The sequence below is a fragment of the Equus asinus genome, chromosome 4 (genome assembly GCF_041296235.1).
Source record: "Equus asinus isolate D_3611 breed Donkey chromosome 4, EquAss-T2T_v2, whole genome shotgun sequence".
Taxonomy (NCBI): Eukaryota; Metazoa; Chordata; class Mammalia; order Perissodactyla; family Equidae; genus Equus; species Equus asinus.
In genome coordinates, this window is record NC_091793.1 from 110,636,167 (window position 1) to 110,661,868 (window position 25,702).

The 25,702-nt window shown below is 36.8% G+C and overlaps 1 protein-coding gene across 5 annotated transcripts in view; it reads right to left on the minus strand.

The window, feature by feature from the left end:
- The window catches only part of METTL8 (methyltransferase 8, tRNA N3-cytidine), an 82,290-nt gene that overhangs the window by 39,043 nt on the left and 17,545 nt on the right, over nucleotides 1–25,702 (minus strand). For 3 of the 5 annotated variants that reach the window (XM_070508091.1, XM_014846601.3, XM_070508092.1), the window contains exons 2-3: nucleotides 16,097–16,155; nucleotides 10,489–10,643 (exon numbers count right to left, since the gene is read on the minus strand). In XM_070508091.1, coding sequence (XP_070364192.1) covers nucleotides 10,489–10,643; nucleotides 16,097–16,129 — 188 coding nt within the window. In that variant the 5' untranslated portion in view covers nucleotides 16,130–16,155. The remainder of the gene's footprint in view (nucleotides 1–10,488; nucleotides 10,644–16,096; nucleotides 16,156–25,702) is intronic. The other 2 variants (XM_070508093.1, XM_070508095.1) reach the window with 1 other exon arrangement.

Below are 25,702 nucleotides of genomic sequence, written 5' to 3' on the forward strand. Positions count from 1 at the left end.
ATTTTTAATATCCTATGTGACAAATGAGAAGCACACATAAAGCACTTCTGCTGCATGCTACAGTACGGCACCTGATTTGCTAAAAGCTCTTGCACGAATGTTCGCATTGTGAACTAAACTATCTGCTTTTTTTCATGGAATGCTATTTTTACTTGAAAGAGTGACCGTACACAAACTAAAGTTACTCAGACGTGGGTATTCGGCATATCTTAAAAGTAAGCAAAATGAGCCTATCACCCTAAGAAAAACAAATAACAGTATTTGTGCTTTCAGGCAAAATTAAAATTTTGGAAAACTGGTATCCACAACCATGAGTTTGACAGCTTCCCAATACTTAGAGGCTTTCCTGATGAGAATAGTGGTGATATTAACAAATACGAATTTTAAATATTGTATAATGAAATGTGTCAACATTTGGAAGATCTACATAAAACAGGGAACAAAATTTTTCCAAAGCATGCATGCACGATGTAATAAAATGATGCATGGGTAAAAGATCTATTCAATGTACAAGGAGTACCAATGGATTATAATATAGCAGAATACCAAAAGTTCATTGATATGGTTTCATATTCCATATTGCAACTAAGAAACTACCATTGCTGAGATTTAGTGTAATATCAAGAAAAATACCTACACTTATCTTAAAAGACTATTAAAAAACTCCTCTCCTTTACAAGTACCTATCTGTGTGAGGCCAAATTTCCTTCATGTAATTCATCCTAAACAACATATCACGACAGATCGAATGAAGAAACAGATATGAAAACTCAGCTTTTTCCACTAAGCCAGACATTAAAGAGACCTGCAAATATTTAAAATAATGCCACCCTTTGCACTACATTTTTGGGGAACATAGATATTTTCATTAAAATATGTAATTTATGTTAACATGTAATGGGTTTATTATTGTTGTTTTAAAATGAATTAATATTGTTAATGTTTCGGTTTTAATTTCTAATATGGAACATATTAATGGATATAATCCACATAATAAAAGGTCTTTGGGGCCCTCAATGAGTATAAAGAATATAAAGGGTTTAAGAGTATGAAGGGGTTTTGAGACCAAAATGTTTGAAACTATTGCTCTAGAATAACATCTAAAAAATAATGCAAAGATGGATAGCTAAAAAGCCAGTAGAGAGAATAAAAGAAGAGATGAGATAAAAAATAAACAGAAAGATAACCAAACAGTTGTATTAATTTACAATTCTACCAGGATTAGATGTTATCTTAAATTTCTTTCTGTCTTTCTTTTTTGGTGCTGTTTTAATCGATACAAAAAGGCACCATATTGTTTTAATTTGTATTTCTTTTACTGTTGTATATTTTCCCATATGCTCACATGTACTTCTTCTCGGATCAACTTTCTACGTCTGTTGTCCATCTATCCATATAACAAAAGGTTTTCATGCTTTTCTAATAATATAACAAATACTCAAATGTTAACCTTGATGTATGGCAGTGGAAAATCATTTAAATTTTCTGTCTCTCAGTTTTTGTATTAGCAAAATAAGACTAAAAGTTCTCAAAACAGTGTACAATTAAGATTAAGTACTTTGAAATTATAATTATCCTATTGCACCAAATCTAAGATACTATTATTTTCTGCACCAGTAAGAAAGAAAAAAAACATTTCCAATTACAATTGTAGGATGCCATCAATTGTAAGAAATATCATAATTTCAGAGATATTAATCAGTGAAAAAAATGTGAGTCTCAGAATGGATGAAATATAGTTGTTATAGGTATATCAGCTAATAACTTTTTTTTGTTGCAGTAACATTGGATTATAACATAACTTTAAGGTATATCAGCTAATAATTTAACTTCAATTAAATCTTTTCTACTATCAATCCTAATTTATAATTCTGACTCCTGGCTAACCACTTCTCAGCTGTAATAAATATTTCAGTTGATTATTTTTATTAGTAAATCAGTTTCTTACTTAGGAATGAGTGACTTACAAAAGAAACAAACACAGAAAGAACCAGTGTCTTCTCACTTTTGCACACAATGGAATAGAGGTCACAGCTGCTAGAAGAAACCAATACCCACTTCCCTCATTAAACATTTATTGAGAACCTATATCTATGAGGTACTGGGCTGTGAATTGGGGATGCAGAGATAAAGAAGATTTGATAGAACTCAAAATTGTTGAGAAGACAAGGAGTTGTCAGTGGTTATTAAAGAATAAAGAACTTAACAAGTAGATAAGATGGGAATAGGTACATGGGAGGCATTCATTTTTTATTAAAAAATTAAAATTCAAATAATATTAATGCACATAAAATATATTCTCATCTCTACCCAACCTCTCATCCCCATGCTCATCCCTGATATAAACACTGTTATCAGTATGATGTGGACCTTTCCAGACTTTTCTCTCTCTCTATGAGAACAAACACATGATTATACATGTACCAGATGTACAAGAATTCCTTAAAAAATAGAGGCCATACTAGAGATAGTTTTCTGCAACTTGCTCTTTTTGTTTAATTTTTGTTTAATGACATACCATAGCCATCTCTTGATATCAGTATACATAGATCTCATTTTTATTAACTGCTACATTATTTTCCAATGTATAGATGCAACCACATTTTTTAATGGCTTTATTGAGGTGTTACTGACATACAGTAAACTGCACATATTTCAAGTGCACAATTTGGTAAGTGCTGACATATATAGACACTCGTGAAACCATCACGACAATTGAGATAATGAATATGTCCATTACCTTCAAAAGTTTCCTTGTGCCCCTTTGTAATTCCTCGTTCCAACTCCCCTTCTCACCCACTCCCATCTGCTGTCTCTATAGATTAGTCTACATTCTCTAGTACAGTACAGTAAGAGTACAGTATATACTCTTTATAGCTTCTTTCACTCAGCATAATTATTGTGAAATTCATTAATAGTTGTGTGTATCAACAGTTCATTAATTTTTATTACTGAGTAGTATGCCATTATATAGATATACCACTATTTGTTTATCCATTTACTTGTTGATGGACGTTTGGGTTGTTTCCAAATTTGGCTAATAGAAATAAAGCTGCTATGAACAATCATATTTAAGTATTTGTATGGACATATGTTTTCTTTTCTCTTGGGCAAATATCTAGGAATGGCTGAATCATATAATAGGTATATATTTAATTTTTAAGAAATTGCCAAGCTGTTTTCCAAAGTGGTTATACCATTTTATATTCCCATCAGCAATATATGAAAGTTCCAGTTCCTCTACCTCTTCATTACGCTTGGTATGGTCAGTATTTTGAATTTTAGCTATTCTAATAAGTATGTCATGGTATTTCACTGTGACTTTAATCTGCACTTCCCTAATGACTAGGGATGTTGAGCATTTTTTCATGTGCTTACCATCTGTGTCTTCTTAGGTGAAGTGTCTGTTAAAATATTTTGCCCATTTTTATTGAGTTGTTTGTTTACTGAATTTTGAGAGCTTTTTTTTTGGCACCTGAGCTAACATCTGTTGCCAATCTTTTTTTTTCTTTCCTTCCTCTTCTTCTCCCCAAACCTCCCCTGTACATAGTTATGTATTCTAGTTGTGAGTGCCTCTGGTTGCACTATGTTGGACGCCGCCTCAGCATGGCCTGATGAGCGGTGCCATGTCCGCGCCCAGGATCCGAACTGGAGAAACCCTGGGCCGCTGAAGCGGAGCACACGAACTTAACCACTCGGCCTTGGGGCCTGCCCCTGAGAGCTTTTCATATATTCTGATTAAGAGTCTTTTATCAGCAATAAAAATGAACAAACTATTGGTACATGCAACAAGATGGATAAATCTAAAAATAATTATGCTTAGTGAAAGAGGCCAGACAAGAAAGACAGTACATATTGTGATTCCCTTGACATAAAATATTGGAAAATGCAAACTAATCCATAATGTGTGTTAAGTTCTTTCTCCCTCCTTCTACCTTTCCTTTCTGTTTTTCTGCAGATAAATTCTCTTGACACCCAACCTTACTCAGGGACCTGTTTATCTTTCCCTGTGAGCTCATTTGAAGGCTGGGTATAATGTATTTTCTCTACTTTTCTGTAACCTGAGGGTGTCAGAGGTAGCAGGAGGGAGGGGGAGAACTCCACAGGGCAGTGGGCAGCCTTTATAAGGATCTGCTTTTTTTTTGAGATTCATTAAGTCCTATGGTAGGTTTCACTTACCTAGTTAGGACTGTCCTACTTCTAGGAGGATTTCCCTTGGGCTTTGGATAGTTCCCTCAATTTTCCCTGCTCTGCCGAGATCTCAAATTCTGCTGCAATAGGTAAGAACATTTATTTTCAAGGGTTCTTTCTCACCCTCTGCCAGGACTGCCTAAGGAGTATTAGTGATGCTTTCTCAGCTGGCTTTCTTTCCCTAGCTCTGCTTCTGAGGGATGAAGGTGGGGTTAGGAGCCACTCTGAGCCACACATGCATCTACCGTTTCTTTCCTTGGTCACTAATTTTGCATGTTTATGGACTTTTTTGGTTGCTGTTGGTATAGTTTTTGCTTGCTTTTATTATTTCTTATTCATTTTATTACAGAGGGAGTACTTGGTTTTTCAGTTTTATCCCATCGTCTTTACCTGGAAGGCTCAGGCTTCTTTGTGAAATAGACTAGAGCTCCTTCAGAGCGGTGATCATCTCCTAGTCCTCTCGAGTATGCCACAGAACCTAGGCCAGCGATGGGTGTATGTCAACAAACAAAAAATGCTGGGGATAAAAGATATCACTTCATGTTCTATAATGGCTAACTTTAAGTATCCTGAACAACAGAGCCAGATTAAGTCTCCTAAAATTCTTCTTTTGTCACACCACTCGCTGACCCAGTTTCAAAATATAAAACCTCTCTTCTGACCGGACTGTTCTATTTGCTTGTTTTGGAATATACCTCACATATTCTCAAATGCAGATCTTTGCTCATGCTACCACTTGTATAGAACAACTGGTTTTCACTCTTCAAACCCTCCTCATCCTTCAGAGCCCAGGTTAAATCCTACCTGCTTTATGAAGTCTTACTGACTTTTCTTCCATTCTCATCTCAGGAATCTCTTCCTATTCTGAAGTCCTGTGGTCGTCACTGTCTTCACTATACGACCTTGCATACTCCTCTACATTGTTTATTTGTTCATTGGTATAAATCTCAATCTTCCATCTACTACTACTAATAAAAATGATGCCCTTTAGTGAGAACTTACTACTACTACGAAGAGTTCTCTATATTTATCTCTTTTAATACTCATAACACTCCATGAAGGTACTTGCTCAAGTTCACATAGGTGGAAAGGGGTAGAGTCAGAATTTAAACTCAGATCTTTTTGGATTCTAAAGCCCATATTTAGCCACTATATTAACTCTCAGTTTAGCTATAAACTTCTAGTAGACTTGAACTGGATGTTATAATTCTCTATATTGATTCACTTATTCAAACATACTTATTGGGTGCCTACCTATTGGGAATATTTAGCTATGAAACAGGCATAAACTAAGCTCTCCTCTGAAGAATCATACAATCTAATAATGAAAATAGATACATAATTAACTAAACTACATGTCAGGAAATGGTAATAATAATAATAGAATAGTTAATTCTGATGTGTTGCTTATTTACTAAGTTGTATACACTTTATATTATATACCTAATTTAATCCTCACAACAACTTTATGAGGTAGATATTACTATTATTATCCCATTTCAGAGATGAGGAAACTGAGGCACAGAGAGATTAAGTAATTTCCAAAGTTTAGACAATTAATCAGTCTGTGCTCTCAACATCTAGACTAGACTGCCTCTCATGACAAATGTCATAATCGAGACAGACAAAGAAAATACTTATTAACTGTATTAAAGAACCATGTATGAAACAGGGCAAGAGGAATCAGACAATAAATACAATGATTATATAAAGAAAATTCACAGTAAATAATAAGAAAGAATTCTTGATATCTGAACTCTATTGGGATTCTGGAAACACTCTGTTATTTAAATGGATTACAGAGTAGAAAGTCACATGGCAACATACAGGTCCTACCTTGGCTCTATAGATAATGGCTTAGGTTAGTATTTTTTAAACTAAAGGCCACAAACCTTTTAGTGAACCGTGAAATCAACTTAGTTAGTCTAATCAACACTTAAAAAGAGAAAGAAACAGAAACAGTAGAATAGAGTAAATGAAAAATATCAGTGCATGTCTCACATGGTAAAACTGCAGAAAACTTTTGTTCCTGTTTCATATATGTGTATACGTTATATGTACAGGCACTGGTCCATGATGTAAATGGTACTTCTTATTGTGGATCATGCCAAAAAGCTTGAAAGCCACTGGCCTGGCTGATTTAGTTATATGATAATATAAGTGTTTACTGCTTCCTTATAAATTTCAGAGATCCCCTGAAAAGTGCCTACATACTTAAACCAGGAACAGCGTGGAATAAGGAGAGATTTTTCCAAGTAACTGTATAAGCTGCTCAGTATAGACAGATATCTTGGCCATTTCTCAAAAGCATTCTGAATATAGTTTCATGTCAGTGCCCCCCAAAACTGATAAACGCACTAAGTATAATTAAAAGTATAATTATAAGCAGAATGTAAAATGGTTCAGTCACTGTGGAAAACAGTTTGGTGGTTCCTCAGAAAGTTAAAACATAGAATTACCATAAGAACCTGTAATTCCACTCAGCAGAATACACCTTAAAGAACTGAAAACAAGTACATGTACATGCATGTTCATAGCAGTTATATTCACAAGAGCCAAAAGGTAGAAATAACCCAATGTCTATCAGTGGATGAATGGATAAACCAATTGTGGTATAGTCATACAATGGAATATTATTCAGTCATAAAAAGGAATGATGTACTGACATATGCTACAACATGGACAAACCTCCAAGACATTATGCTAAGTGAAGGGAGCCAGACCCCAAAGGTCACATATTGTATGATTCCATTTATATGAAATATCCAAAAGAGGTAAGTCCATAGAGACAGAACACAACACAGACTGGTGGTTGCCAGGGCCTGGGGGACTGCAGGGTGAGGACAAACTGCCTAGTGGGTAGGGATTTTACTTTGGAGCGATGGAAATGTTTCGGAACTAGAGGTGCTGGCTGCACAAAATTGTGAATATAATTAATGCCAGTGAATTGTTCACTTTACAATGGTTAATTTTATGTTATGTGAATTTCACTCCATTAAATTATTAACAATAAAAGCCTATAGGCAGATGTAAATACTAGTAATACAAATATCCAGAATATGGAAGGCAAATCTTTCTCAGGACATTAGAAATTGAATAGGAAGGGATATCTATTTTTTCTCAAAAAATTTTCTAAAAAGAGGGTCATATATAGAGTAAATAGTCCTTACTAACTAAACTAGAGGCTAAACGGAAAAATAAACTATAGACAATTCTAACATCTCTGAGAGAAAATTGACATGTACTTTTCTAGAAACTTGTTTGAAAAATCAAAATTCAGCAAGAGAGGGGCCGGCCTGGTGGCGCAGTGGTTAAGTTCGCACGTTCCACTTCTCAGCAGCCCGGGGGTTTGCCGGTTTGGATCCCGGATGCGGACATGTCACTGCTTGGCACGCCATGCTGTGGTAGGCGTCCCACGTATAAAGTAGAGGAAGATGGGCACGGATGTTAGCTCAGGGCCAGTCTTCCTCAGCAAAAAGAGGAGGATTGGCAGCAGATGTTAGCTCAGGGCTAATCTTCCTCAAAAAAAAATTCAGCAAGAGAGGAAACATTATTCTTAATACAAAGGAGGAAATAGGAAGGAAGGGAAAACTTTCGGACGGAACTTTGGACTTGAAGGAAGTGGGGAAAGTATACCAGTCTTCTGGTTTTCAGTTTAACTTACAAATCTTCTCTTTAAGGAGGAGAAAAAAAAAAAAAGGTGCATGGGTAGGTGATGTTAAACAACTGCTTTCCTCTTCCCTTGGAGAAAGTTATTTTTATTGTTATTACGGTACGTATCTGTCTTTGGAGAGAGTTCACTAGAGGTATCCTGGCAAAGGCTGGACAACTCCTTGCGGGGTATGCTATGGGGGAGGACGGCTGTCAACACTAGATCAAGGTTTTCAAACTTTGTTCATCAGAATCCTGAAGGTCCTTTAGGCTGCTAGAGTGAGAGAAGAGGAGTGAGAGAGGAGAAGGGATGGACCGGTTGATGCCCCAGGCCTCTATGCCTGCTTCATTCTGAACAGGTTTGTTTTTACCTTTTAAATATTGGGATTCCATGTTAAGACTTCACTTGGAAAAAATTCTGCTGCTAAAGAACACTTTGAAAACCATTTGACTGGATCAAGGATTCCTAAACCTGGCTGCTCAACAGAATTCCTAAAAGAGCATTTTCAAATTACAAATTCCTGGGCCATACCCCTAGACCTGGTGAAATAATAACTCCCCAGAGGATTCTTGTGCAGCAGTCTAAGTGTTTGAGAGGCACTGAACCGGATGACCCTTGCTTCCCTGAGAGCCTACAACAAAACAGAATTTATATGGGTAGGCAGGAATCTTGGGCAAAAGAGCTGGTGGTAGCAGATGGAAAAAGAGAACATAGACAGCTAAATCACTAGAGTGTAATGAAGAAAAGAAAATGGGTCAACGAGGAGCTGGCCTAGGACTAGAAGTTCCTCTGGAGGTTTAACTGCCTGGCAATTATCTCACAGCCTACTATAACTGTCCATATTGGTGATTGCAGTCAAAATGGTTTAATCCAACCGTCCAAGAAAGTATAATGTTAGCTACACATGTAATTTAAAATTTTCTAGTAGCCATGTTAAAGAAAAGTGAAAAGAAATGACATTAATTTTAATAATATATTTAATTCAATATGTCCAAAATAATATCATTGTAACATGTAATTCAGCATAAAAATTAATAATATATTTTACCTTTTTTTAAATTAAGTCTTCAAAATGTCACAGCACATCTCAATGCAGACTAACCAGGTTTCAAGCGCTCAGTTACCACGTGGCTAGTGGCCACCATAACGTATAGTGCAGGACTAAGTAACAAAAGGCCAATCTATGTCCTTTTAAAATTGCTATCTTCTTGCAACAAAAAGTCCATGAATCACTGTCCTAGCCCTGAGACCCTGCTCTGAAGGCTAGGCAGATAACAATTTTGTCTGCAGATATCACACCCAACTTCACATCTTCAGCCCTGACCCCTCTCCTTCTTCCCAGCAGCAGAGTCTGTGTTCTCAACATGTTTCCCACAATGTCCTGCTCCCAAAGCCTATTCAAAATATCTAAAACGAAATTCACCATTTTTCTTCCAAAATAAAAAAATCAGTTTACCTCTTGATTTTCCTGTTTCTATTAGCCATCTAAGATCAAAATTTCAGAGTCAAATGCTTCCTTTTCCTTTCTTCTACAAAAGTACCAAGTTCTATTTATTCTTCCTTCACAATCTCTCAATCGTTGGCCATTTCCTGCTTCTAGTTCTACCTGCTGATCTGTCCAGTATACTGTTAACCAAATACATATACTTAACATGCTATGTAGAATGTTGTTTCTCTTTAGTGGCTCTGTAATGCCTGCCACTGAGCTGTGAATTCAAGACCACACACAATCTTGCTCCTACCCCCACCCCTGGCCTAGATCATTCCAACCTTATTGTTCATCAAGCTCCTAGAAAAGCCTTTATTTTGGGCAAACTATCCTGTTCACTGTCTCCTGAATCTGCCTTATACTTCCTCATCTCTGTGTTTTATAACTTTCTACCCACCTGGAATGCCCTTACTCTAGCTTTACCTATCCAAGTTATTATTCCACAAATATTTATATGTCAGGCACTCTACTAGATACCGGAAACAGAAAAATAATCCTAGTCTCAGTTTCCACAATTGAAGAAATCTTCCTTTAAATGTCAATTATACCTCAATAAAGTTGAACTTAAAAAAAAAGAAGAAATCTTCCTGACTATGCCAAAACAGAAATGATTTTGTATGGTTGAGTTGTTCTTGTAAGGCATACAGTCCTTACAGTTTGCTAATTATCAATTTTTCCTATAAATATCAATCTTCCCAAACAGAGCGTGGGTTTCCTGGAAGTATGGACTAAAGACACACCAGTGTGTTCTCCCTGGTGCTCAGCAAGCAGCAGGTCTTGAACACATACTTGCTGATTGACAAGTACTTGTAAAAGAGAGAAGAGCCTGTGGGGCAGGAGGAGGGCTCTATCTGGAAAAGAAGGTCTCCCCCTCCCCAGTGGTATGCTGGCAAATCAGGATCAGAGGTGAGCGGGGAGGGCATGCAAGAACCCCAAAGCTGAGGAAAGCACTTGGGAAGTTTCACTTTTCTAATTCCATTTGCAAAGACATTCCAGATTGGCAACACTTAGTTAGGATCAGTTATCCTGGCTTTTGAACCTCAACAACATAACTTAAGTGATCAGCCTTAAAAATCCTTTCTTGGTACTAAATGAAAATAATAACCACCGGTGATGTTTAACATACATACATAGCAGACCTAAAAAGATAACTTACCACATGTTGTGTTCAAACACTTTGGCCGGGTCAGTTAAAATCCTCGATCCCAGAGGGGCCACTGGGTGATAACTACTTTGGTATCTGTGTGGCACCTTTCTTATCCGTAGACAGGAAACAGAATTTCTCCAAATCACATTCATCCTAATCAGTACCTGGAAAGTTACAAACGATTGATTAGTCAATATGGACTAAACAGCATGTTGTTTATCTAATAGCCAAAAACTGGCCAAAAGGGGTACAACCTGAGAAAGAACACGGAAACTAAAAATTTTTAAATGAAAGATGGGCATGATAGCTTCTCTCCTCAAGTATTTTCAGGCCAAGAGAAGGGAAAAGAATAGAGTGTGTGACATCGGCTGGCGTTCTTTATAAGTCACAGCCTTCACCAACTTTGCTTTGTTTGGTATTTGCTTATTTAATTTTCAGCACATGGCCAAAGCATCTAAGTCTAGAATCTGGATTTTTTGTACTAAAACATTTTTTCAAAAGTGATTTTATTATTATGATTTGGGAATTTTAGGCACACAAATTTCTAGGGAATATTTTGTGACCACTAGACCAAAAACCCATGTATAATAGCAGAATAAGAAAACAAACGTAGTAAACCTCATTCCCACAGCTGAACTGAATAATATGAAAATTAGTTAAATAAATAAATACTGTATTAAGATATGATCCCAGTAATTCTTAATTCTAATAACCCTGTATACATCTATTTTTAAGAATAGTCAGTAATACATTTGCAAAATGTACAAAACGCATTCTTAAATCCTATGTCAAGAGGAGAATCATCAGCTGATTAGCCAAATCCATGCCCATTTCTGGAAGAATAACTTAAACATTTAAATAGTGTGTCATCTTAATTATGTACTGGCAACATGTTGGTTTAAAATCTTTATGGAAAAGTACCAAAATGAAGCTCTAAAGAGCTTATCTTTTCCAATAAGAATCCATTGTAATACTGCTCAGCATTTCACTCCTGTTCAGTTGCTGATCACAATATTCAGCCTAATGCTGTAAGCTGTCATGTAGAAGCAGATGCTAAAAGGTGTGTATACATAATACACATTAGAGACTATCCAAGGTGCTATTAGGCATAAAAATGACATGTATTGTATACCCTTTACCACCTTACTGAAAGTCAATGGGTTTTAAGACTGTGAATTCTAAAATGAACTGGAGAATGTCAAAAACATCTCATTGTGCTTTTAAACATAAAATTCAAGATTTTCCTTTAGAAAAAAAAAAAAGGCTTAGTTATACACACCAAAAAGACTGTCATGGTTCCATTCAAATGTGACTAACAGTGATGAGAAATGAAACATTCAATAGCTAGTGCAGATCTCCCGTTTCTTGTTTGTTTTTCCTTCTGCACTAAAAGCAAGCTCTTTGGTGGAGGCAAATGAAATTAAATGCTCCGCCTACCACTACCTTTCCCCTGATACGCCTTTGTTCTTTTCTCCTGACAGTGTTCCACATAAGATGAACAAAACCCTACCTGCACAATTATTTTTAGAGCTCTTGCTGCACCGAATATTATTCATAAAATCTTCCATATGCTGAAGAGTAGAAACTGATTACACCTAGAAAGAGAGGTAATTCATGCTCCAAAGTGTAAAATGATGTAAATGTTTTCCACCCAGGAAAGCCAAATCAAAATGAAATTTCAATCCTTCAAATAATCATGTGATACTTATCTCTATCTATCTATATATAGAAGAGGAAGAGAGGGAAAAAAAGATAAAGAGTTTCTCTCACTATAAAGGACCAAGAACCTCTATAGATAGCTGGAGACAAAAAGTCATAACCAGACTGGATATTAGGCAATTCAGGAAAATGCCAGAGAAGTGTGTGCCTGGCAGACTGCTACCCCTTAGAAAGAGAATGGCATGGCCAGGGCCTAAACATGTGGCAATTTGTCCTGTTTAGGCAGCTCTTTTTCAATTAATCACAGAAACATCTTTATCTATTTCATTTATTTATTACGTGCAAGAGTCACACACAGCCTTGCATTGCTCTTCATCTTTTTATTATATAAATACATAATAAACTTACATAATAAATATAAACAAATAATAAAATTATATAAATGCCTTCTCAACTAAATTGCAAGCTTCTAACAGCAGCAACAAGGTGCTCGTGAATTAACTGTTTGACTGAATATACAAAACTGACACTTGTCTGACATAAATCTAATTAGAAGCAAGTTACTTTGTATTTTTCAGGGTGGCTCCTAAGATCCTTGCAGTGTGGAAAAAGGAAGTGACAGGAGAGTGTGACAGTATACAGGTAGCTATCCAGCTATATTGACTACAATGGTTAACAAACATATGCTTTATGTTATGACTATCATGTTAACATTGCTTACTAGGTCATGGTTCCATTTCGTGATGGGAAAAGGGGAGAAGGGCAAGGTCAACTCCAAACAAAATTCTGGCAGGGAAAGTTGGTTTCCGCCACTAGAGACTCCCACTCTCTTTATGTACCTTTTCTTAACTTTCTTTTGGCATCCCCTAATTTGAATACAAGTTTAACGAAGATATTATTTGCATAATGGAACTGTATGGATAAATACTATTTTTATTTGAAATAACACAAAGAAGTATAGCTAAAAATATTCCATTCACTCAAAAGGCAGGACAGGAAGAACAGAGGAAATCAAAACAGATGGGACGATTAGAAATCAAATATCAAGATGGCATATTTAAACACAACCAAATCAACAATTACATTCAATGTAAATAGACTCTAATTAAAAGACACGGATTGTCAACTTGTATGAAAAAGCAACACCCAACCATATACTGTCTATAAGAAAAGCACTTTAAATATAGATATAAATAGATTAAAATTAAAAAAAGAGATACCATGCAAACACTGCATGAAAAACTGGTGGAGATATAATAATACACAAAGTAGACTTAAAAGAAAGACTATAACAGAGATAAAAACGGACATTTAATAATGATAAACCAATGATAAACCATTCATCAAGATATAACAGTCCTAAATGTGCATGTACCTAATAACAGAACTTCAAAATATATGAAGCAAAAATGAACAGAACTTTTTAAAAGGAGAAATTAATGAATTCACAGTAATACTTGGAGATTTTAGTACTCCTCTCTCAGTAATAAATAGAACAACATTCAGAAATAAACTATCAAAAATCAATAAGGATAGATAAGATTTGAACACTATCAACTTGACCTAAATGACATTTATAGAAAGGACACTATACCTAATAACAGCAGAATACACATTCTTTTCAAGTGAACACGGAACATTTGCCAAGGCAGACCATACAGGCTGGGCTATAAAACAAGTCTCAATAAATTCCAAAGTATTAAAATCATACTGAGTATGCTTTCTGACCATAACAATATTAAATATTAACATTTTTGATAAATTGACTCAATAATAAATATCCCTCATTATCTCTGGTAATAGTCATTTTCTTGAAGGCTACTTTGTTTAATATTAATATAACCCCACCAGCTGTCTTACACAGTGTTGTGTATGGTATACCTTTTTAAAAAATGTATTTGTGTGTTTACATTTAAAGAGACTCTCTCATAGGAGCATACTGATTCTTGCCTTTTTATCCAAACTTAAAATAATAAGATATCTGGGAAAATTCCGAAATATTTAGAAATTAAGCAACACATTCCTAAATAACCTACAGGTAAAATATTTACATGAGTTAGTAAATCTTAAGGTACATTAGAAAATACATTGAATTGAATAATAATGAAATCTTAAAATATAAAAATTTCTGGGATGCAGCTAAAACAATGTTTAGAGAAAAATTTATAGTTTTTAAATACTTCTACTAGAAAGAAATAAAGATCTCAAGTCAATGATCTTGGCTGCAATCTTAAGAAACCAGAAAAATAGCAAATTAGCTACAAAGTAAGTAAAAAGAAGGAAATAAAAATAAAAGCAGAAATCAATGAAATAGAAAATGGACAAAATAGGGCAAATTAAAGTCAAAAATTGGTTCTTTGAAAAGATTAATAAAACTGATAAACCTCTGGCAAGGCTGATCTCAAACATTTGTGTTTCAGTAAACACAAATTTCTAATACAAGAATGAAAAGGAAACATCACCACAGACCCCACAGATGTTGAAAAGCTAATAAGGAGATATTGTGAAAAATTCTAATCCATTTATTAGATGGGATAAATGCCTGGAAAAACACAATTTACCAATAATAACTTACCACAACAGCACAAGAAAAAAATCTAAATAGCCCTAAATTTATTAAATAAATTAAACTTGTAACTAAAAGCAAAACAAATATCACATCTATTAGCATGGTCATTATAAAAAAAACACACACACAAGAGAAAATAACAAGTGTTGATGAGGATGTGAAGAACTTGGAACCTTTGTGCATTGCTGATGGGAATGCAAAATGGAGCAGCTGCTATGTAAAACAGTATGTATGGCAATTCCTCAAAATATTAAACGTGGAATTACCATATGATCCAGCAATTCTACTTCTGGATATATACCCCAAAGAAGAGAAAGCATTGACTTGAAGAGATACTTGTACACCATGTTTATAATAGCATTATTCACAAGGGACAAAAGGTATAAATAACCCAAGTGTCCATCGAAAGATGAATGGATAAACAAAATGTGATAGATACATAAAAGTAATATTATTCAGCATTTAAAAAGAAGGGAATGTTGACACATGCTACAACATGGATGAGCCATGAAGATATTAAGCTAAAGGAAAGGAGCCAATCACAAAAAGACAAATGTTGTATCATTCCTCTTACATGAATTTCCTAGAGTAGTCAAAAATTCAGATAAACAGAAAGTAGAATGGTCGTTGTCAGGGGCTAGGGGGAGGAGAGAATGAGGAGTTAAGTATTTAATGCGTAGAGATAGAGCTTCAGTTGGGAAAGATGGAAAAGTTCTGGAGATGGATACTTGTGATGTTTGCACAACAATGTGAATATACTTAATGCCACCCAACTGTACGCTTAAAAAAGAGACTTAAGATAGTAAATTTTATTTTTCCACAATAAAAAACAAAAAAACCCTTCCTACAAAGAAAACTGCAGGGCCTGATGGTTTCACTAGTGAATATCAAACATTTAAGGGAGAAATAACACCAATCTTACACAGACTTTTTTGGAAAACAGAGAACACTTCCTAATTTGTTTTATAAGGCCAGCATAACTGGATAAGTAGTATACTCGTATGAAATAAAGGTTTGAGTATTGGTCATATTGTTACAATGCATTTTCCCACAGACTTAATGCTTCTCATTACAGTTTCAAGTTACCACGGTTTGAAAGGAATAAAACTTGAGGATATCTAAATGGGGGAAACCTGGGTAAGTTTTCTAGGCATGTCTTGTGTGCTTTAATTGCAAAGGCTGATATTTAGTTTGAGTTATTCCAGTTCAGAGCAGAGAAATATGAAGGCAACAAATCGCCACAAATCCTTGTTAGGTGTCTGAGTTTTTATTTACTTTTGGAAGCAGCTAAAAGCTTCGTGGTCCTCACCCTTCACTTAACTTGGGTCAAACTAATTCTGCCATATCAAATTCCAGCCCATATAATCAAGTGGTATTTCTTTTACTTACTTTGCCTATAGGTTCCCACTTCCAGCTCACCATCCTATGGTAGTTCTTTCTCTCAAGTCCTGTCAAGGTCAAAATGAAACATGGTGAGCATGACTTTAGGGCCACGGCCCTCTGAAATCTCAATGCTAAGACTCAGTCATGAATAGTCAGTTGGCTAAAGAGATCACTAAGGAACAGATCCAGAAGGGAACTGAAGTTCACATAAGTATCAGAGTGACAGAATTTTATTATCAATAGCATTTATTATGCTAACAAGTATACAGAGGTATGCTGTAAAGAGCTGACAGACTTATTGCCAGCTCTAGGTGTTAAGTGCACACCTATTTTAGAATGCAAGGAAAAGAGCAAATGTATAAAATGACTTGGGTTCCGCACATAGTATGACAAGCCAAGGAGAAGATGTTTTCTGTTTGTTTTTTCTTGCTGAGGAAGATTCGCCCTGAGCTAACATCTGTTGCCAATCTTCCTCTTTTTGCTTGAGGAAGATTCGCCCTGAGCTAACATCTGTTACCAATCTTCCTCTTTTTGCTTGAGGAAGATTCACCCTGAGCTAACATCTGTGCCAATCTTCCTCTTTTTCCTTGAGGAAGATTCACCCTGAACTAACATCTGTGCCAATCTTCCTCTATTTTGTATGTGGGTCATCACCACAGCATGGCCACCAAAGAGTGTACCGTTTTCTGGGCCAAGCAGTGCCACCACAGTGTGCTTACAGCAAAAGAAGAGGCTTGGTATAGGACAACTTGTGGGGAAGAGATCTCTGCCTCACCTCCAAATTTTGGCTAGATGCTCTGCTTTCACTAAAATGAAGCCCTTTTCACAATGATTCATGCGTCTCCCTTACCATACCAACCAACTATAACATATTCTACCACAACAGGTAAAATGTACATACAAGGATATTTTATGTTAAAACATGAAAAAAGTAACTGCAAATTTTGTTTTTGTAGAGTAATAGTTTTAAGTACTTTTTAAAGAAAAAGGACAATTTTAGTTAAAGGAAATACTCCATGCTATATTTTGCAAGTTGAAAAAATCTTTGAGGAAGTAAAGCACCAACCCCAATTGACCTTTCATGTAAATCTCAATTAAAAAAAAGTTAAATATTTTCCATGTGTGAGGCCCTTTTTGAAGGACTCTATGTGTATTATCTTATCTAACTCCTATTTCCCTATCAAGGGGTTCTATTTTTATACCCATATTACAGAGGAAAACCCCACACAGGATGAAGTAAAGTAACATGCTTAAGGTCACCCAACCAATAACTGATGGGGCTTTAATTTGAACTCAGGTAGTCTAATTGGAGAGCTCACATTCTACCTTTTTTTATTCTTTTTTAACATCTTTGTTATTCCCATACATACTCTTCACCATTTGTGTTCCACGTTTATACACCACACATGCAAGAAGGATCTCAGTTCTGATTCTCCCGTCTTTACTGGGATTGCTAATTTGTTGTAACTGATTTATGGAGGCCCAGAATTCCTTCTCTCCCTTCATCTCTCTCAATTTTGTTTCTTCTCTTGGGCCTTAATCAAATAGCAAGCAATGCCACTGGGAGACACCAGTCCCCAGATTTAGGAGAGCATAGTTATTCTCTTCCCAGTGCTTAAATCTCAAGATACAGGCAAAGTGCTCTGGCATCACGTAAATAATGTAACATTTTAATACCCAGTTCTTTTCACTGGTCTACTTTTACACGGCTGAGGAGTGGAGGCAAACAGGACTTATTTCCCTTGCTATTTAAGCTCTATCCTAAGATTGCTTTCTCACATTTCAATACTACTAGAGAAGAACCAAACAACTAGAGCAAATAGTACTGCTGTTTGTATATTATCGTTGGAGCACTTAGCTGGCTCTGAGCACAAACTACTTGTAAGGCTCCCCGAGAATGATTCCCAGTTGTCTCAGCTCACTGAAGTCTCAGGGAAAGAAACTGCCATTAATCATACACTACATGCCTACTCTCCATTTAAAAGTTAACTCCCCTTCGATGTTTCCTGGGTCCTAAGCATCCTTTAAATAAATAAATTAGTGAGACATTCATGTTTTTACCTTTGTGACTGTTTAGCTTTTCTTTTCAGCTGGGAAGCTGGTACAAAGGTTTCATTCAGAGGAACAAACATCATCTAGATAAAGCTGCACTAAACATTACCTGAGTGGCTGGCATTAATGAGAGCAAATTAAAGAGCTATTGTTGTACTGTTTTGGATAGTGAAAGCCGACAGGTAAGAAACACTTAAGTATCAACTACGCTGCGGTGAAAACTGAAGCTTCAATTAACCCTGGCAATTTCAGAGAACTCCGAGGGTGACCATCTGTGAGGCAAACGGCTCAGGCAACTCATACATCTTGTTTTAATCTTTCTTTGGATGATTATAATTTCAGGGTATAAATAAGGTTATTAGCAAGAACAGAACAACAACAATAATTATAGTAAGTGTTTGCGGGGCACTTTGATTAGACTATGACGTCAGTCACTCTGCAGCTTCAAAATGAGGACCTCATGCTCAGTGTTTGCTCTCCAGGACCACCCTTAAAGGTGGCCACACCATGTACTCACTCACAGAAAAAGAGGCTACGGGGACTCACAAGTTATTTCTTTAAGGGATTTCATGTAAACCCATCTCAAAGCTGCCTAATATCCTAAATATCTGAAGAGTATACTATTCTAATTACTCTGGAAGTTGTCTCCAAAAACATTATGCTGGACCAGAATGAAATGTTTTAACTCATCCACCTGACATTTCACATTTGTGTGTGCCAATAGTAACTTCTGGAGACATTAATCAGATTTGGTGGGCTGAGAAAAGGTATTAAGTTACATGCATACTTTATGTGTGATCAGTTCTTATAAGTTCTAATAAAAACTCACATGGATGAGATTAATGGAGTTCTGCCCTCAATGAGACTTCTGCTTTCATATTCATTGCAAAGGTCTCTATCCCTAAGTACTCTAGATGGCAGGAGAGGCTTCCACCTGTATGCAGGATTTACCCTGTCGTGTTTGGACTAATGTATCAATAAGGCTGTCTGGGCACAAATTAGAATATTATAAATGAATGTGAGATATAAAAGATTATAAACATAACATTAGTGAATAAAAGTGTCCAAACGAATGTATTTCCATAATTTGAAAAGAATGTAGGATTTAGGTAGACAGAAGTAATAGCACTGTGTAAATTCTACACAGTGATGTTGCGTACACAGGAGGAAAAATGCCTGGCTCTTAATGGCATCATTGAACTGGTAAATCAGTGATTATCACCTTCCTCTGAACTTCTTGCTAGGTGAGAAAAAGAAATATTTACATATTTCAGCCACTATTAGGTTTTCTGTTATTTTCATCTGAGAGGATTCTAACATATATAACATCCATTACTGTTAAGTCCTGGGAATCCAGGGACAAATCTATTTGGTTCCTTCCCTCAAGAACCTTACCATCAAGTAAAGAAGAATGAGATGCAAACAAAGAATCCCGACACGTGCAGTAGAGGTGGGTGTAAGGTGCTATTAGAGCACAGAGGAATGAATGATTAAGTCTATTGGTAGCTGCTAGGGAAAGCTTCCTGGTAGAGGCAACGTCTGTGCTGGGTCTAGAAGAATAAGTAGCAATAGTCCAAGGAGATAAGGGTGAAAGCCAGGCATCTTAGGCAGAGAATTTAGAACAAATAAACACAAAGAGCTGTGAAAGTGTATGGTATATTCAGGGAATAAAAAGTAATTTGGAAAAAGATGCTAAGTAACTTCGGAAATCAGTAGAGTAAGACTAAAGGCAATAAGAACTGTAATAAGCACTATATTCTAGTTGATAAATGGTTAACAATTCTGAAACCACTATACAAATATATTGAAATTGAACAATTAAGAGATAGATAGTAGATGGTGGGTACCAGGTTTTTCACTGAGAGTGGAAGGTTACAGATAAGCAAGGGGAGAAGGCTAGAACAATCCATATGGCAATGAATTAGAATTTAAGTCATCAGTATGAACTCATGTTTAGCTTACTATAAACACAAATATTACATATAGAAATATTAGATACATGCATATATAGTCAGGTTAGTATACACACACGTATTTCCTTACCCTGCCAGACAAAAGGGCCCAGAAGCAACTACATCCCAGTAGCAACAAGCACACCAAGCACCTAGATCTTGGTTTCTAATACTATTCTCCAATAAAAGGAACCAGGGCTCCTTAGAGAAATGGCTGATTTTAGGACTTGGGCAGGGAATACATAAGATGAGCCTATAGCATCTTATAGCACCAGAAAGCAAGGAAGTGCTAAAACAAAGAAACAAAAAAACCCCCACACACTCACAAAAAACCTAAAACAGGAGTATGTCAAAAGGACACAGGAGCCAACTGAAAGAGCTCCCAACGGCTAAAGTCGAAACACTCTGAGCAACAAAATAAATGAAGTAATTTTGGATTATAACCCAAAATATAAAATAAATATCCATGTGTCCATACTGACATAAATGATTGATTGAATAAATAAATAAATGGGGGAGAAGAGACAAATCTCCCATGCAGAAGAATTCTAAACAATTTATGTAGCTACTCCACCCTCAAGGAGGTGGAGCATAACTCCTCTTTGCTCAAGTGTGGGCTGTGCATAGTGACTTCCTTCTAAAGAGGACACTATGGAAGGCGGGAGAGAGTAACTCTTCAGTGGAGAAATTTGACAAACACTCTCTCAGCCAGGTGATCAAGGTCAACATAACAGCAATAAGTCACGTTGATGGTATGTATTCTTGATAAGATGTGATGAGAATGGCACTTTGTCTTCTTTCTCCCAAAAACCCATATCCTCAGTCTAATCAGGAGAAAACCATCAGACAAACACTAATTGAGGAACAGTCTACAAAATGTTCTACCTGACCAGTACTCCTCAAAACTGTCAAAATCATCAAAAAACAAATTAAATCTGAGAAACCGGTACAGCCAAGAGGAGCCTAACGAGACATGATGACTGAATATAACGTGGTATCCTGGATGGGATCCTGGAACAAAAAAAGGGTATTTGGTAAAAACTAAGGAAATGTAAATAAACTATGGACTTTAGTTAACAATAATGTATCAATATTGGCGTATTAATTGTGACAAACATACCATAGTAATGTAAGTTGTTAATAATAGCGGAAAACTCGGTATGAAGCATATGGTAACTATATATACTATTTTCACAATTTTTCTGTAAATCTAAAACTGTTCTAAAATTAGAAGCTAATAAAAAAAAATTTTGTATGCTTCAAGCCTATGATGTGAGGGGAAAACGGGGGTGGGGGTGGAAAGGTGTTTATGGGGTTGGAAAGTTAGGAAGGGGCCAGATAGTGAGGAATCTTTATGTATACCAAATTAAGCAGCTTAAATATTTTCTTATAGGCATTGCCAACAAATGAACAGTTTTAAACAGGTGAGCAGCACAATCAGATTTGTATTTTATAAAGATTGCTATGATGGTCTTATACGACCAATCACTGGGCCCTACACCAGACCAGTGAAAATCAGAGCTCTGGGACTGGGGCATCTACAGTTTTGAAAATCTTCACATCTGATCCTGATGCACATTAATGATTGAGACCCAATCCTATACGCAATTGATTAGAAGAGGGCTACACACAATAAGAATCTGTCAGGGATCATGAGAGCCAAAGAAGACAGTGGCATGAAAATTAAGGAAGGGGCAAAGTCAAGATACGCTTTAGAGGCAAAATCAGTAGATTTTTTTTAAATGACTAGATGTGAAAGGAGGATAAAGCCAAATATGAACCAAAATTTCTGGCTTGGGTAGCTGAATAGATGATGACAGTATTCAAGACAGAATTCAGAAAAAAGGTGAATAATGTTAGGGTGAGGGTAGGGAAGGAAAGATAATTTCCGTTTGCCCATGACAAATTTTAAGGATCCCACAATATACTCAAATGGATATCCCCAATAGGTAGTTGGAAATGTGTTCAGGTAAATAGTAGGCACTAGAGATGTAGATTTGGGAGACAAGTCACTGGTTTATAGGTGGTAGTTGAAGTCATGATGATTGATCAAGAAAAAAATGAGGGGCCAGCCCCATGGCCAAGTGGTTAAGTTTGCATGCTCCGCTTTTGCAGCCTGGGGTTTCACTGGTTTGGATCCTGGGCACGGACATGGCACCGCTCATCAGGCCATGCTGAGGCGGCATCCCATATAGCATAACCAGAGGCACTCACAACTAGATTATACAACTATGTACTGAGGGGCTTTGGGGAGAAGAAGAAGAAAAAATAAAAAGAAGATTGGCAACAGATGTTAGCTCAGGTGCCAATCTTTAAAAAAAAAAAAAATGAGACAGATGGAACTCACGGTAATATAACACTTAGGAGGCAGTAGAGGAAGAAATGCCACTTTATGTGATCAAATACTAAAGAATATTAAAAGAGGAGAAGCTAAAAATAAATAATTGGTTTTGGAAGCACAGATCAATGATGATCTTTATTAAAGTGATTTGAATCCTGGCTGTGCCAGCAGAATGGAGAGTTCAGGAATAAGTAGGTCAATGGAGTAGGGGAGGCAGTGAATGTAGACAACTCTGACAGGCAGTGGAGAGGAAAAGACAGAAGTTGGGCTATATCTTGAGAGATCACCTGGGTCAAAGAAGAATATTTGTTAAGCTGCAGAGAATTTTGAGTATCTTTGGAGGATGAGAGAAAACCCAATGTTGAAAAAAAAAGAGACTGAAGATACTGGAAAGAGATGGATTATTGCCAAATAAGTTTTGAGAAATAGGAAGGGTGGGGGAATAAGTACGCAGAAAACATGTTAGCCATGTAAGATGTCAAGAACAATCTCATCCTCTGATGAGTGAGAACAGTTCTTAGTGGAAGGGATGATTGTTAAGAGAGTCCTTTCCCAATGCTCTCTTCTTTGTGAAGTAATAAGCTGCAAGGAAGGGAATTTGAGAAAAGGAGGAACAGAAAAAAATGGGAAAGAAAACTAACAACATGTAAGTAAAGGAAAGTCAAAAACATTAAGTGGCCCATCTGAAGTTGCAACTCAAATTAGTAATCATCTATTGGTTTTCTCCGCAGCACTCACTCCCCACTCCCAACAGCTCATGGACTTGGGATCTATGAGTTTGCAGAGAAGCTACAGTGGACCTGACTGAAGCCAGAGGTGGACTGTATAAGCTACAGTAAGCCAATCAGCACATTCCAAACCTTGGGGCATAGTGATTGGTTGACAGATGAGCATGTGACTAAGCCTGTCCAACAGAGTGCATCTTAGGTCTACTGCTAGAGATTTTGGGACAGAGATGATTTCTTATAACTGTTACACCTGAAAAAAGGAAGCATGAAGCCCCAAAGCTGTTGAAAACTGTATTACTCAGCTCAGGCTACCTTTGCAAAATACCATAGACTGGGGTGGCTTAAACAATAGAAATTTATTTTCTCACAGTTCTGGAAACTAGAAGTCCAAGATCAAAGGGGCATCAGGGTTCGTTTCGGGTAAGGCTCTCTTGCTGGTTTGTAGACAGCTGCCTTCTTGCTGTGTCTTTACATGGCCTTCCTGCTTGCATGCTTGTGGAAAGAGATGTCTGGTGTCTCTTTCTTTTCTTCTAAGGTCACAGTTCTATCGGATTAGGGCCCCACCTGTATGACCTCACTTAACTTTTATTACCTCCATAAAGGCCCTATCTCCAAACACAGTCACACTGGATGTTAGGGCCTCAACATTTGAATTCGTGGAGGAGGACATAATTCAGTTCATAACAAAAGCCATCTTGAAGCCATGAGTAGGCCTGGCCTTAGGACGGTATGGTAACATTTTAGGATGAAGCCAACTCTGAAGAAGGAAAATTAGGAAGATAAAAAGAATTTAGGTCCCACTGTTAAGTAGTTGGACCAAGTTTCATTTGAAGCTGGTCCCATCTCTCGCTTTTTCAGTTAATAAGCCAATACCTTCCCTTAATTGTTTAAGCCAGTCTGAGTTTTCTGTTATCTCCAACCAAAAGTAACCTAATGGATACAGCAATTATGTGATTTCCTCTACCATTGGCAGGCTGGGGCAAAATATTTGGTTTTATCTAGATTAGGCCTATCCAGGCTGGTGGTACAGAAAGTAGTAGTGATGAAGGATGTAGAATTGAGGGAGAATATAAATGATGACCATAAAGTAAGCCCCAAATGACTAGAAATAAAAAATAAAGAGGAGAGAGTAGGAGGGATTGGGGGGTGGGAGCTGTGGGCTGATGAACTTGATGTGACTGAAGTCTGGGTTTAATAGAAAACAAGGGGAAGGGAAGACAGATAGAAGGTACTGGTTAGTAACCAGGCCTTCTGAGTTTGTTAACCAATGTCACCTAGTAACAAAAAGAGTAACACTGTAATACTGAGAAGGAAATCCTGCTTTGAATGAGAGGCACTTATAGTGTGGCTAAAACCACAAGGCTATGAATACCTATGAAAGAGAAACTTCTTCTTCTTTTTTTTTTTTTGGTGAGGAAGATTGGCCCTGAGCGAGCATCTGCTGCCAATCTTCCTCTTTTTGCTTGAGGAAGATTTTCCCTGAGCTAACACCTATGCCAGTCTTCCTCTATTTTGTATGCAGAGGATACACACACAGCACGACTTGATGAGTGGTGTGTAGGTCCACACCCAGGACCCAAACCCGCGAACCCCAGTCCGCAAAAGCAGAGTGCATGAACTTAACAACCACGCCACTGGGCCAGGCCCTGAAAAAGAGAAACTTTTTAGCATGAACAAAAAGCTAAAACATGGACTTCCATCTACCACTTCATTTTAATCTTCAGAAGGTCATTATGACAGATCTCCATCCCTTGCTCTTCAAGAACAATCCCCCACTGGACACATCTATTAAAACACGGTTTGTCAAACTAAGGTCCTATGACAAATTTTAAAAATGTGTTTTTATTATGATGATAATCTAAAAATAAAATCAACAGCAAATGTATGACTGCTACTTGATTTCAGTGCCTGTGTTTGCATTTATGATCTTGTTGGCAACAAGCAGCATAGATACAATATGGAAATGATGCATCTGAGTATACAGCACATCGTAAAAACATTCTGCAGTATTTTGAATTGAGAAACGTGGTGAGGGAATTGAGAAGACAAATGGCATACACAGTACAGATGGGCTGAAGCCAAGAGAACCTGTGTGGTGGTGGTCAGTACCTTGTTTAAAATGAGAGCTGCAGGATGGGCCCCGTGGCTGAGTGGTTAAGTTCGCACACTCTGCTTTGGTGGCCCAGGGTTTCGCTGGTTCAGATCCTGGGCGCGGACATGGCACTGCTCGTCAGGCCATGCTGAGGCGGCGTCCCACATGTCACAACTAGAAGGACCCACAACTAAAATATGCAACTATGCACTGGGGGCTTTGGGGAGAAGAAAAAGATAGAAGAAAAGAAAAGATTGGCAACAGACGTTAGCTCTGGTGCCAATCAAAAAACACATGAGAGCTGCAATTTAGTTTTGGTAATACATCAGCAGTCACATCATAATGCTATTAATTTGGATTTTATTGGCTTTGTGGTTGTACTGTACTTATTATGATTTTATAGTTGAATGAGAGCTCTACGCACAAGGAGCTTATATCTAGATTTGT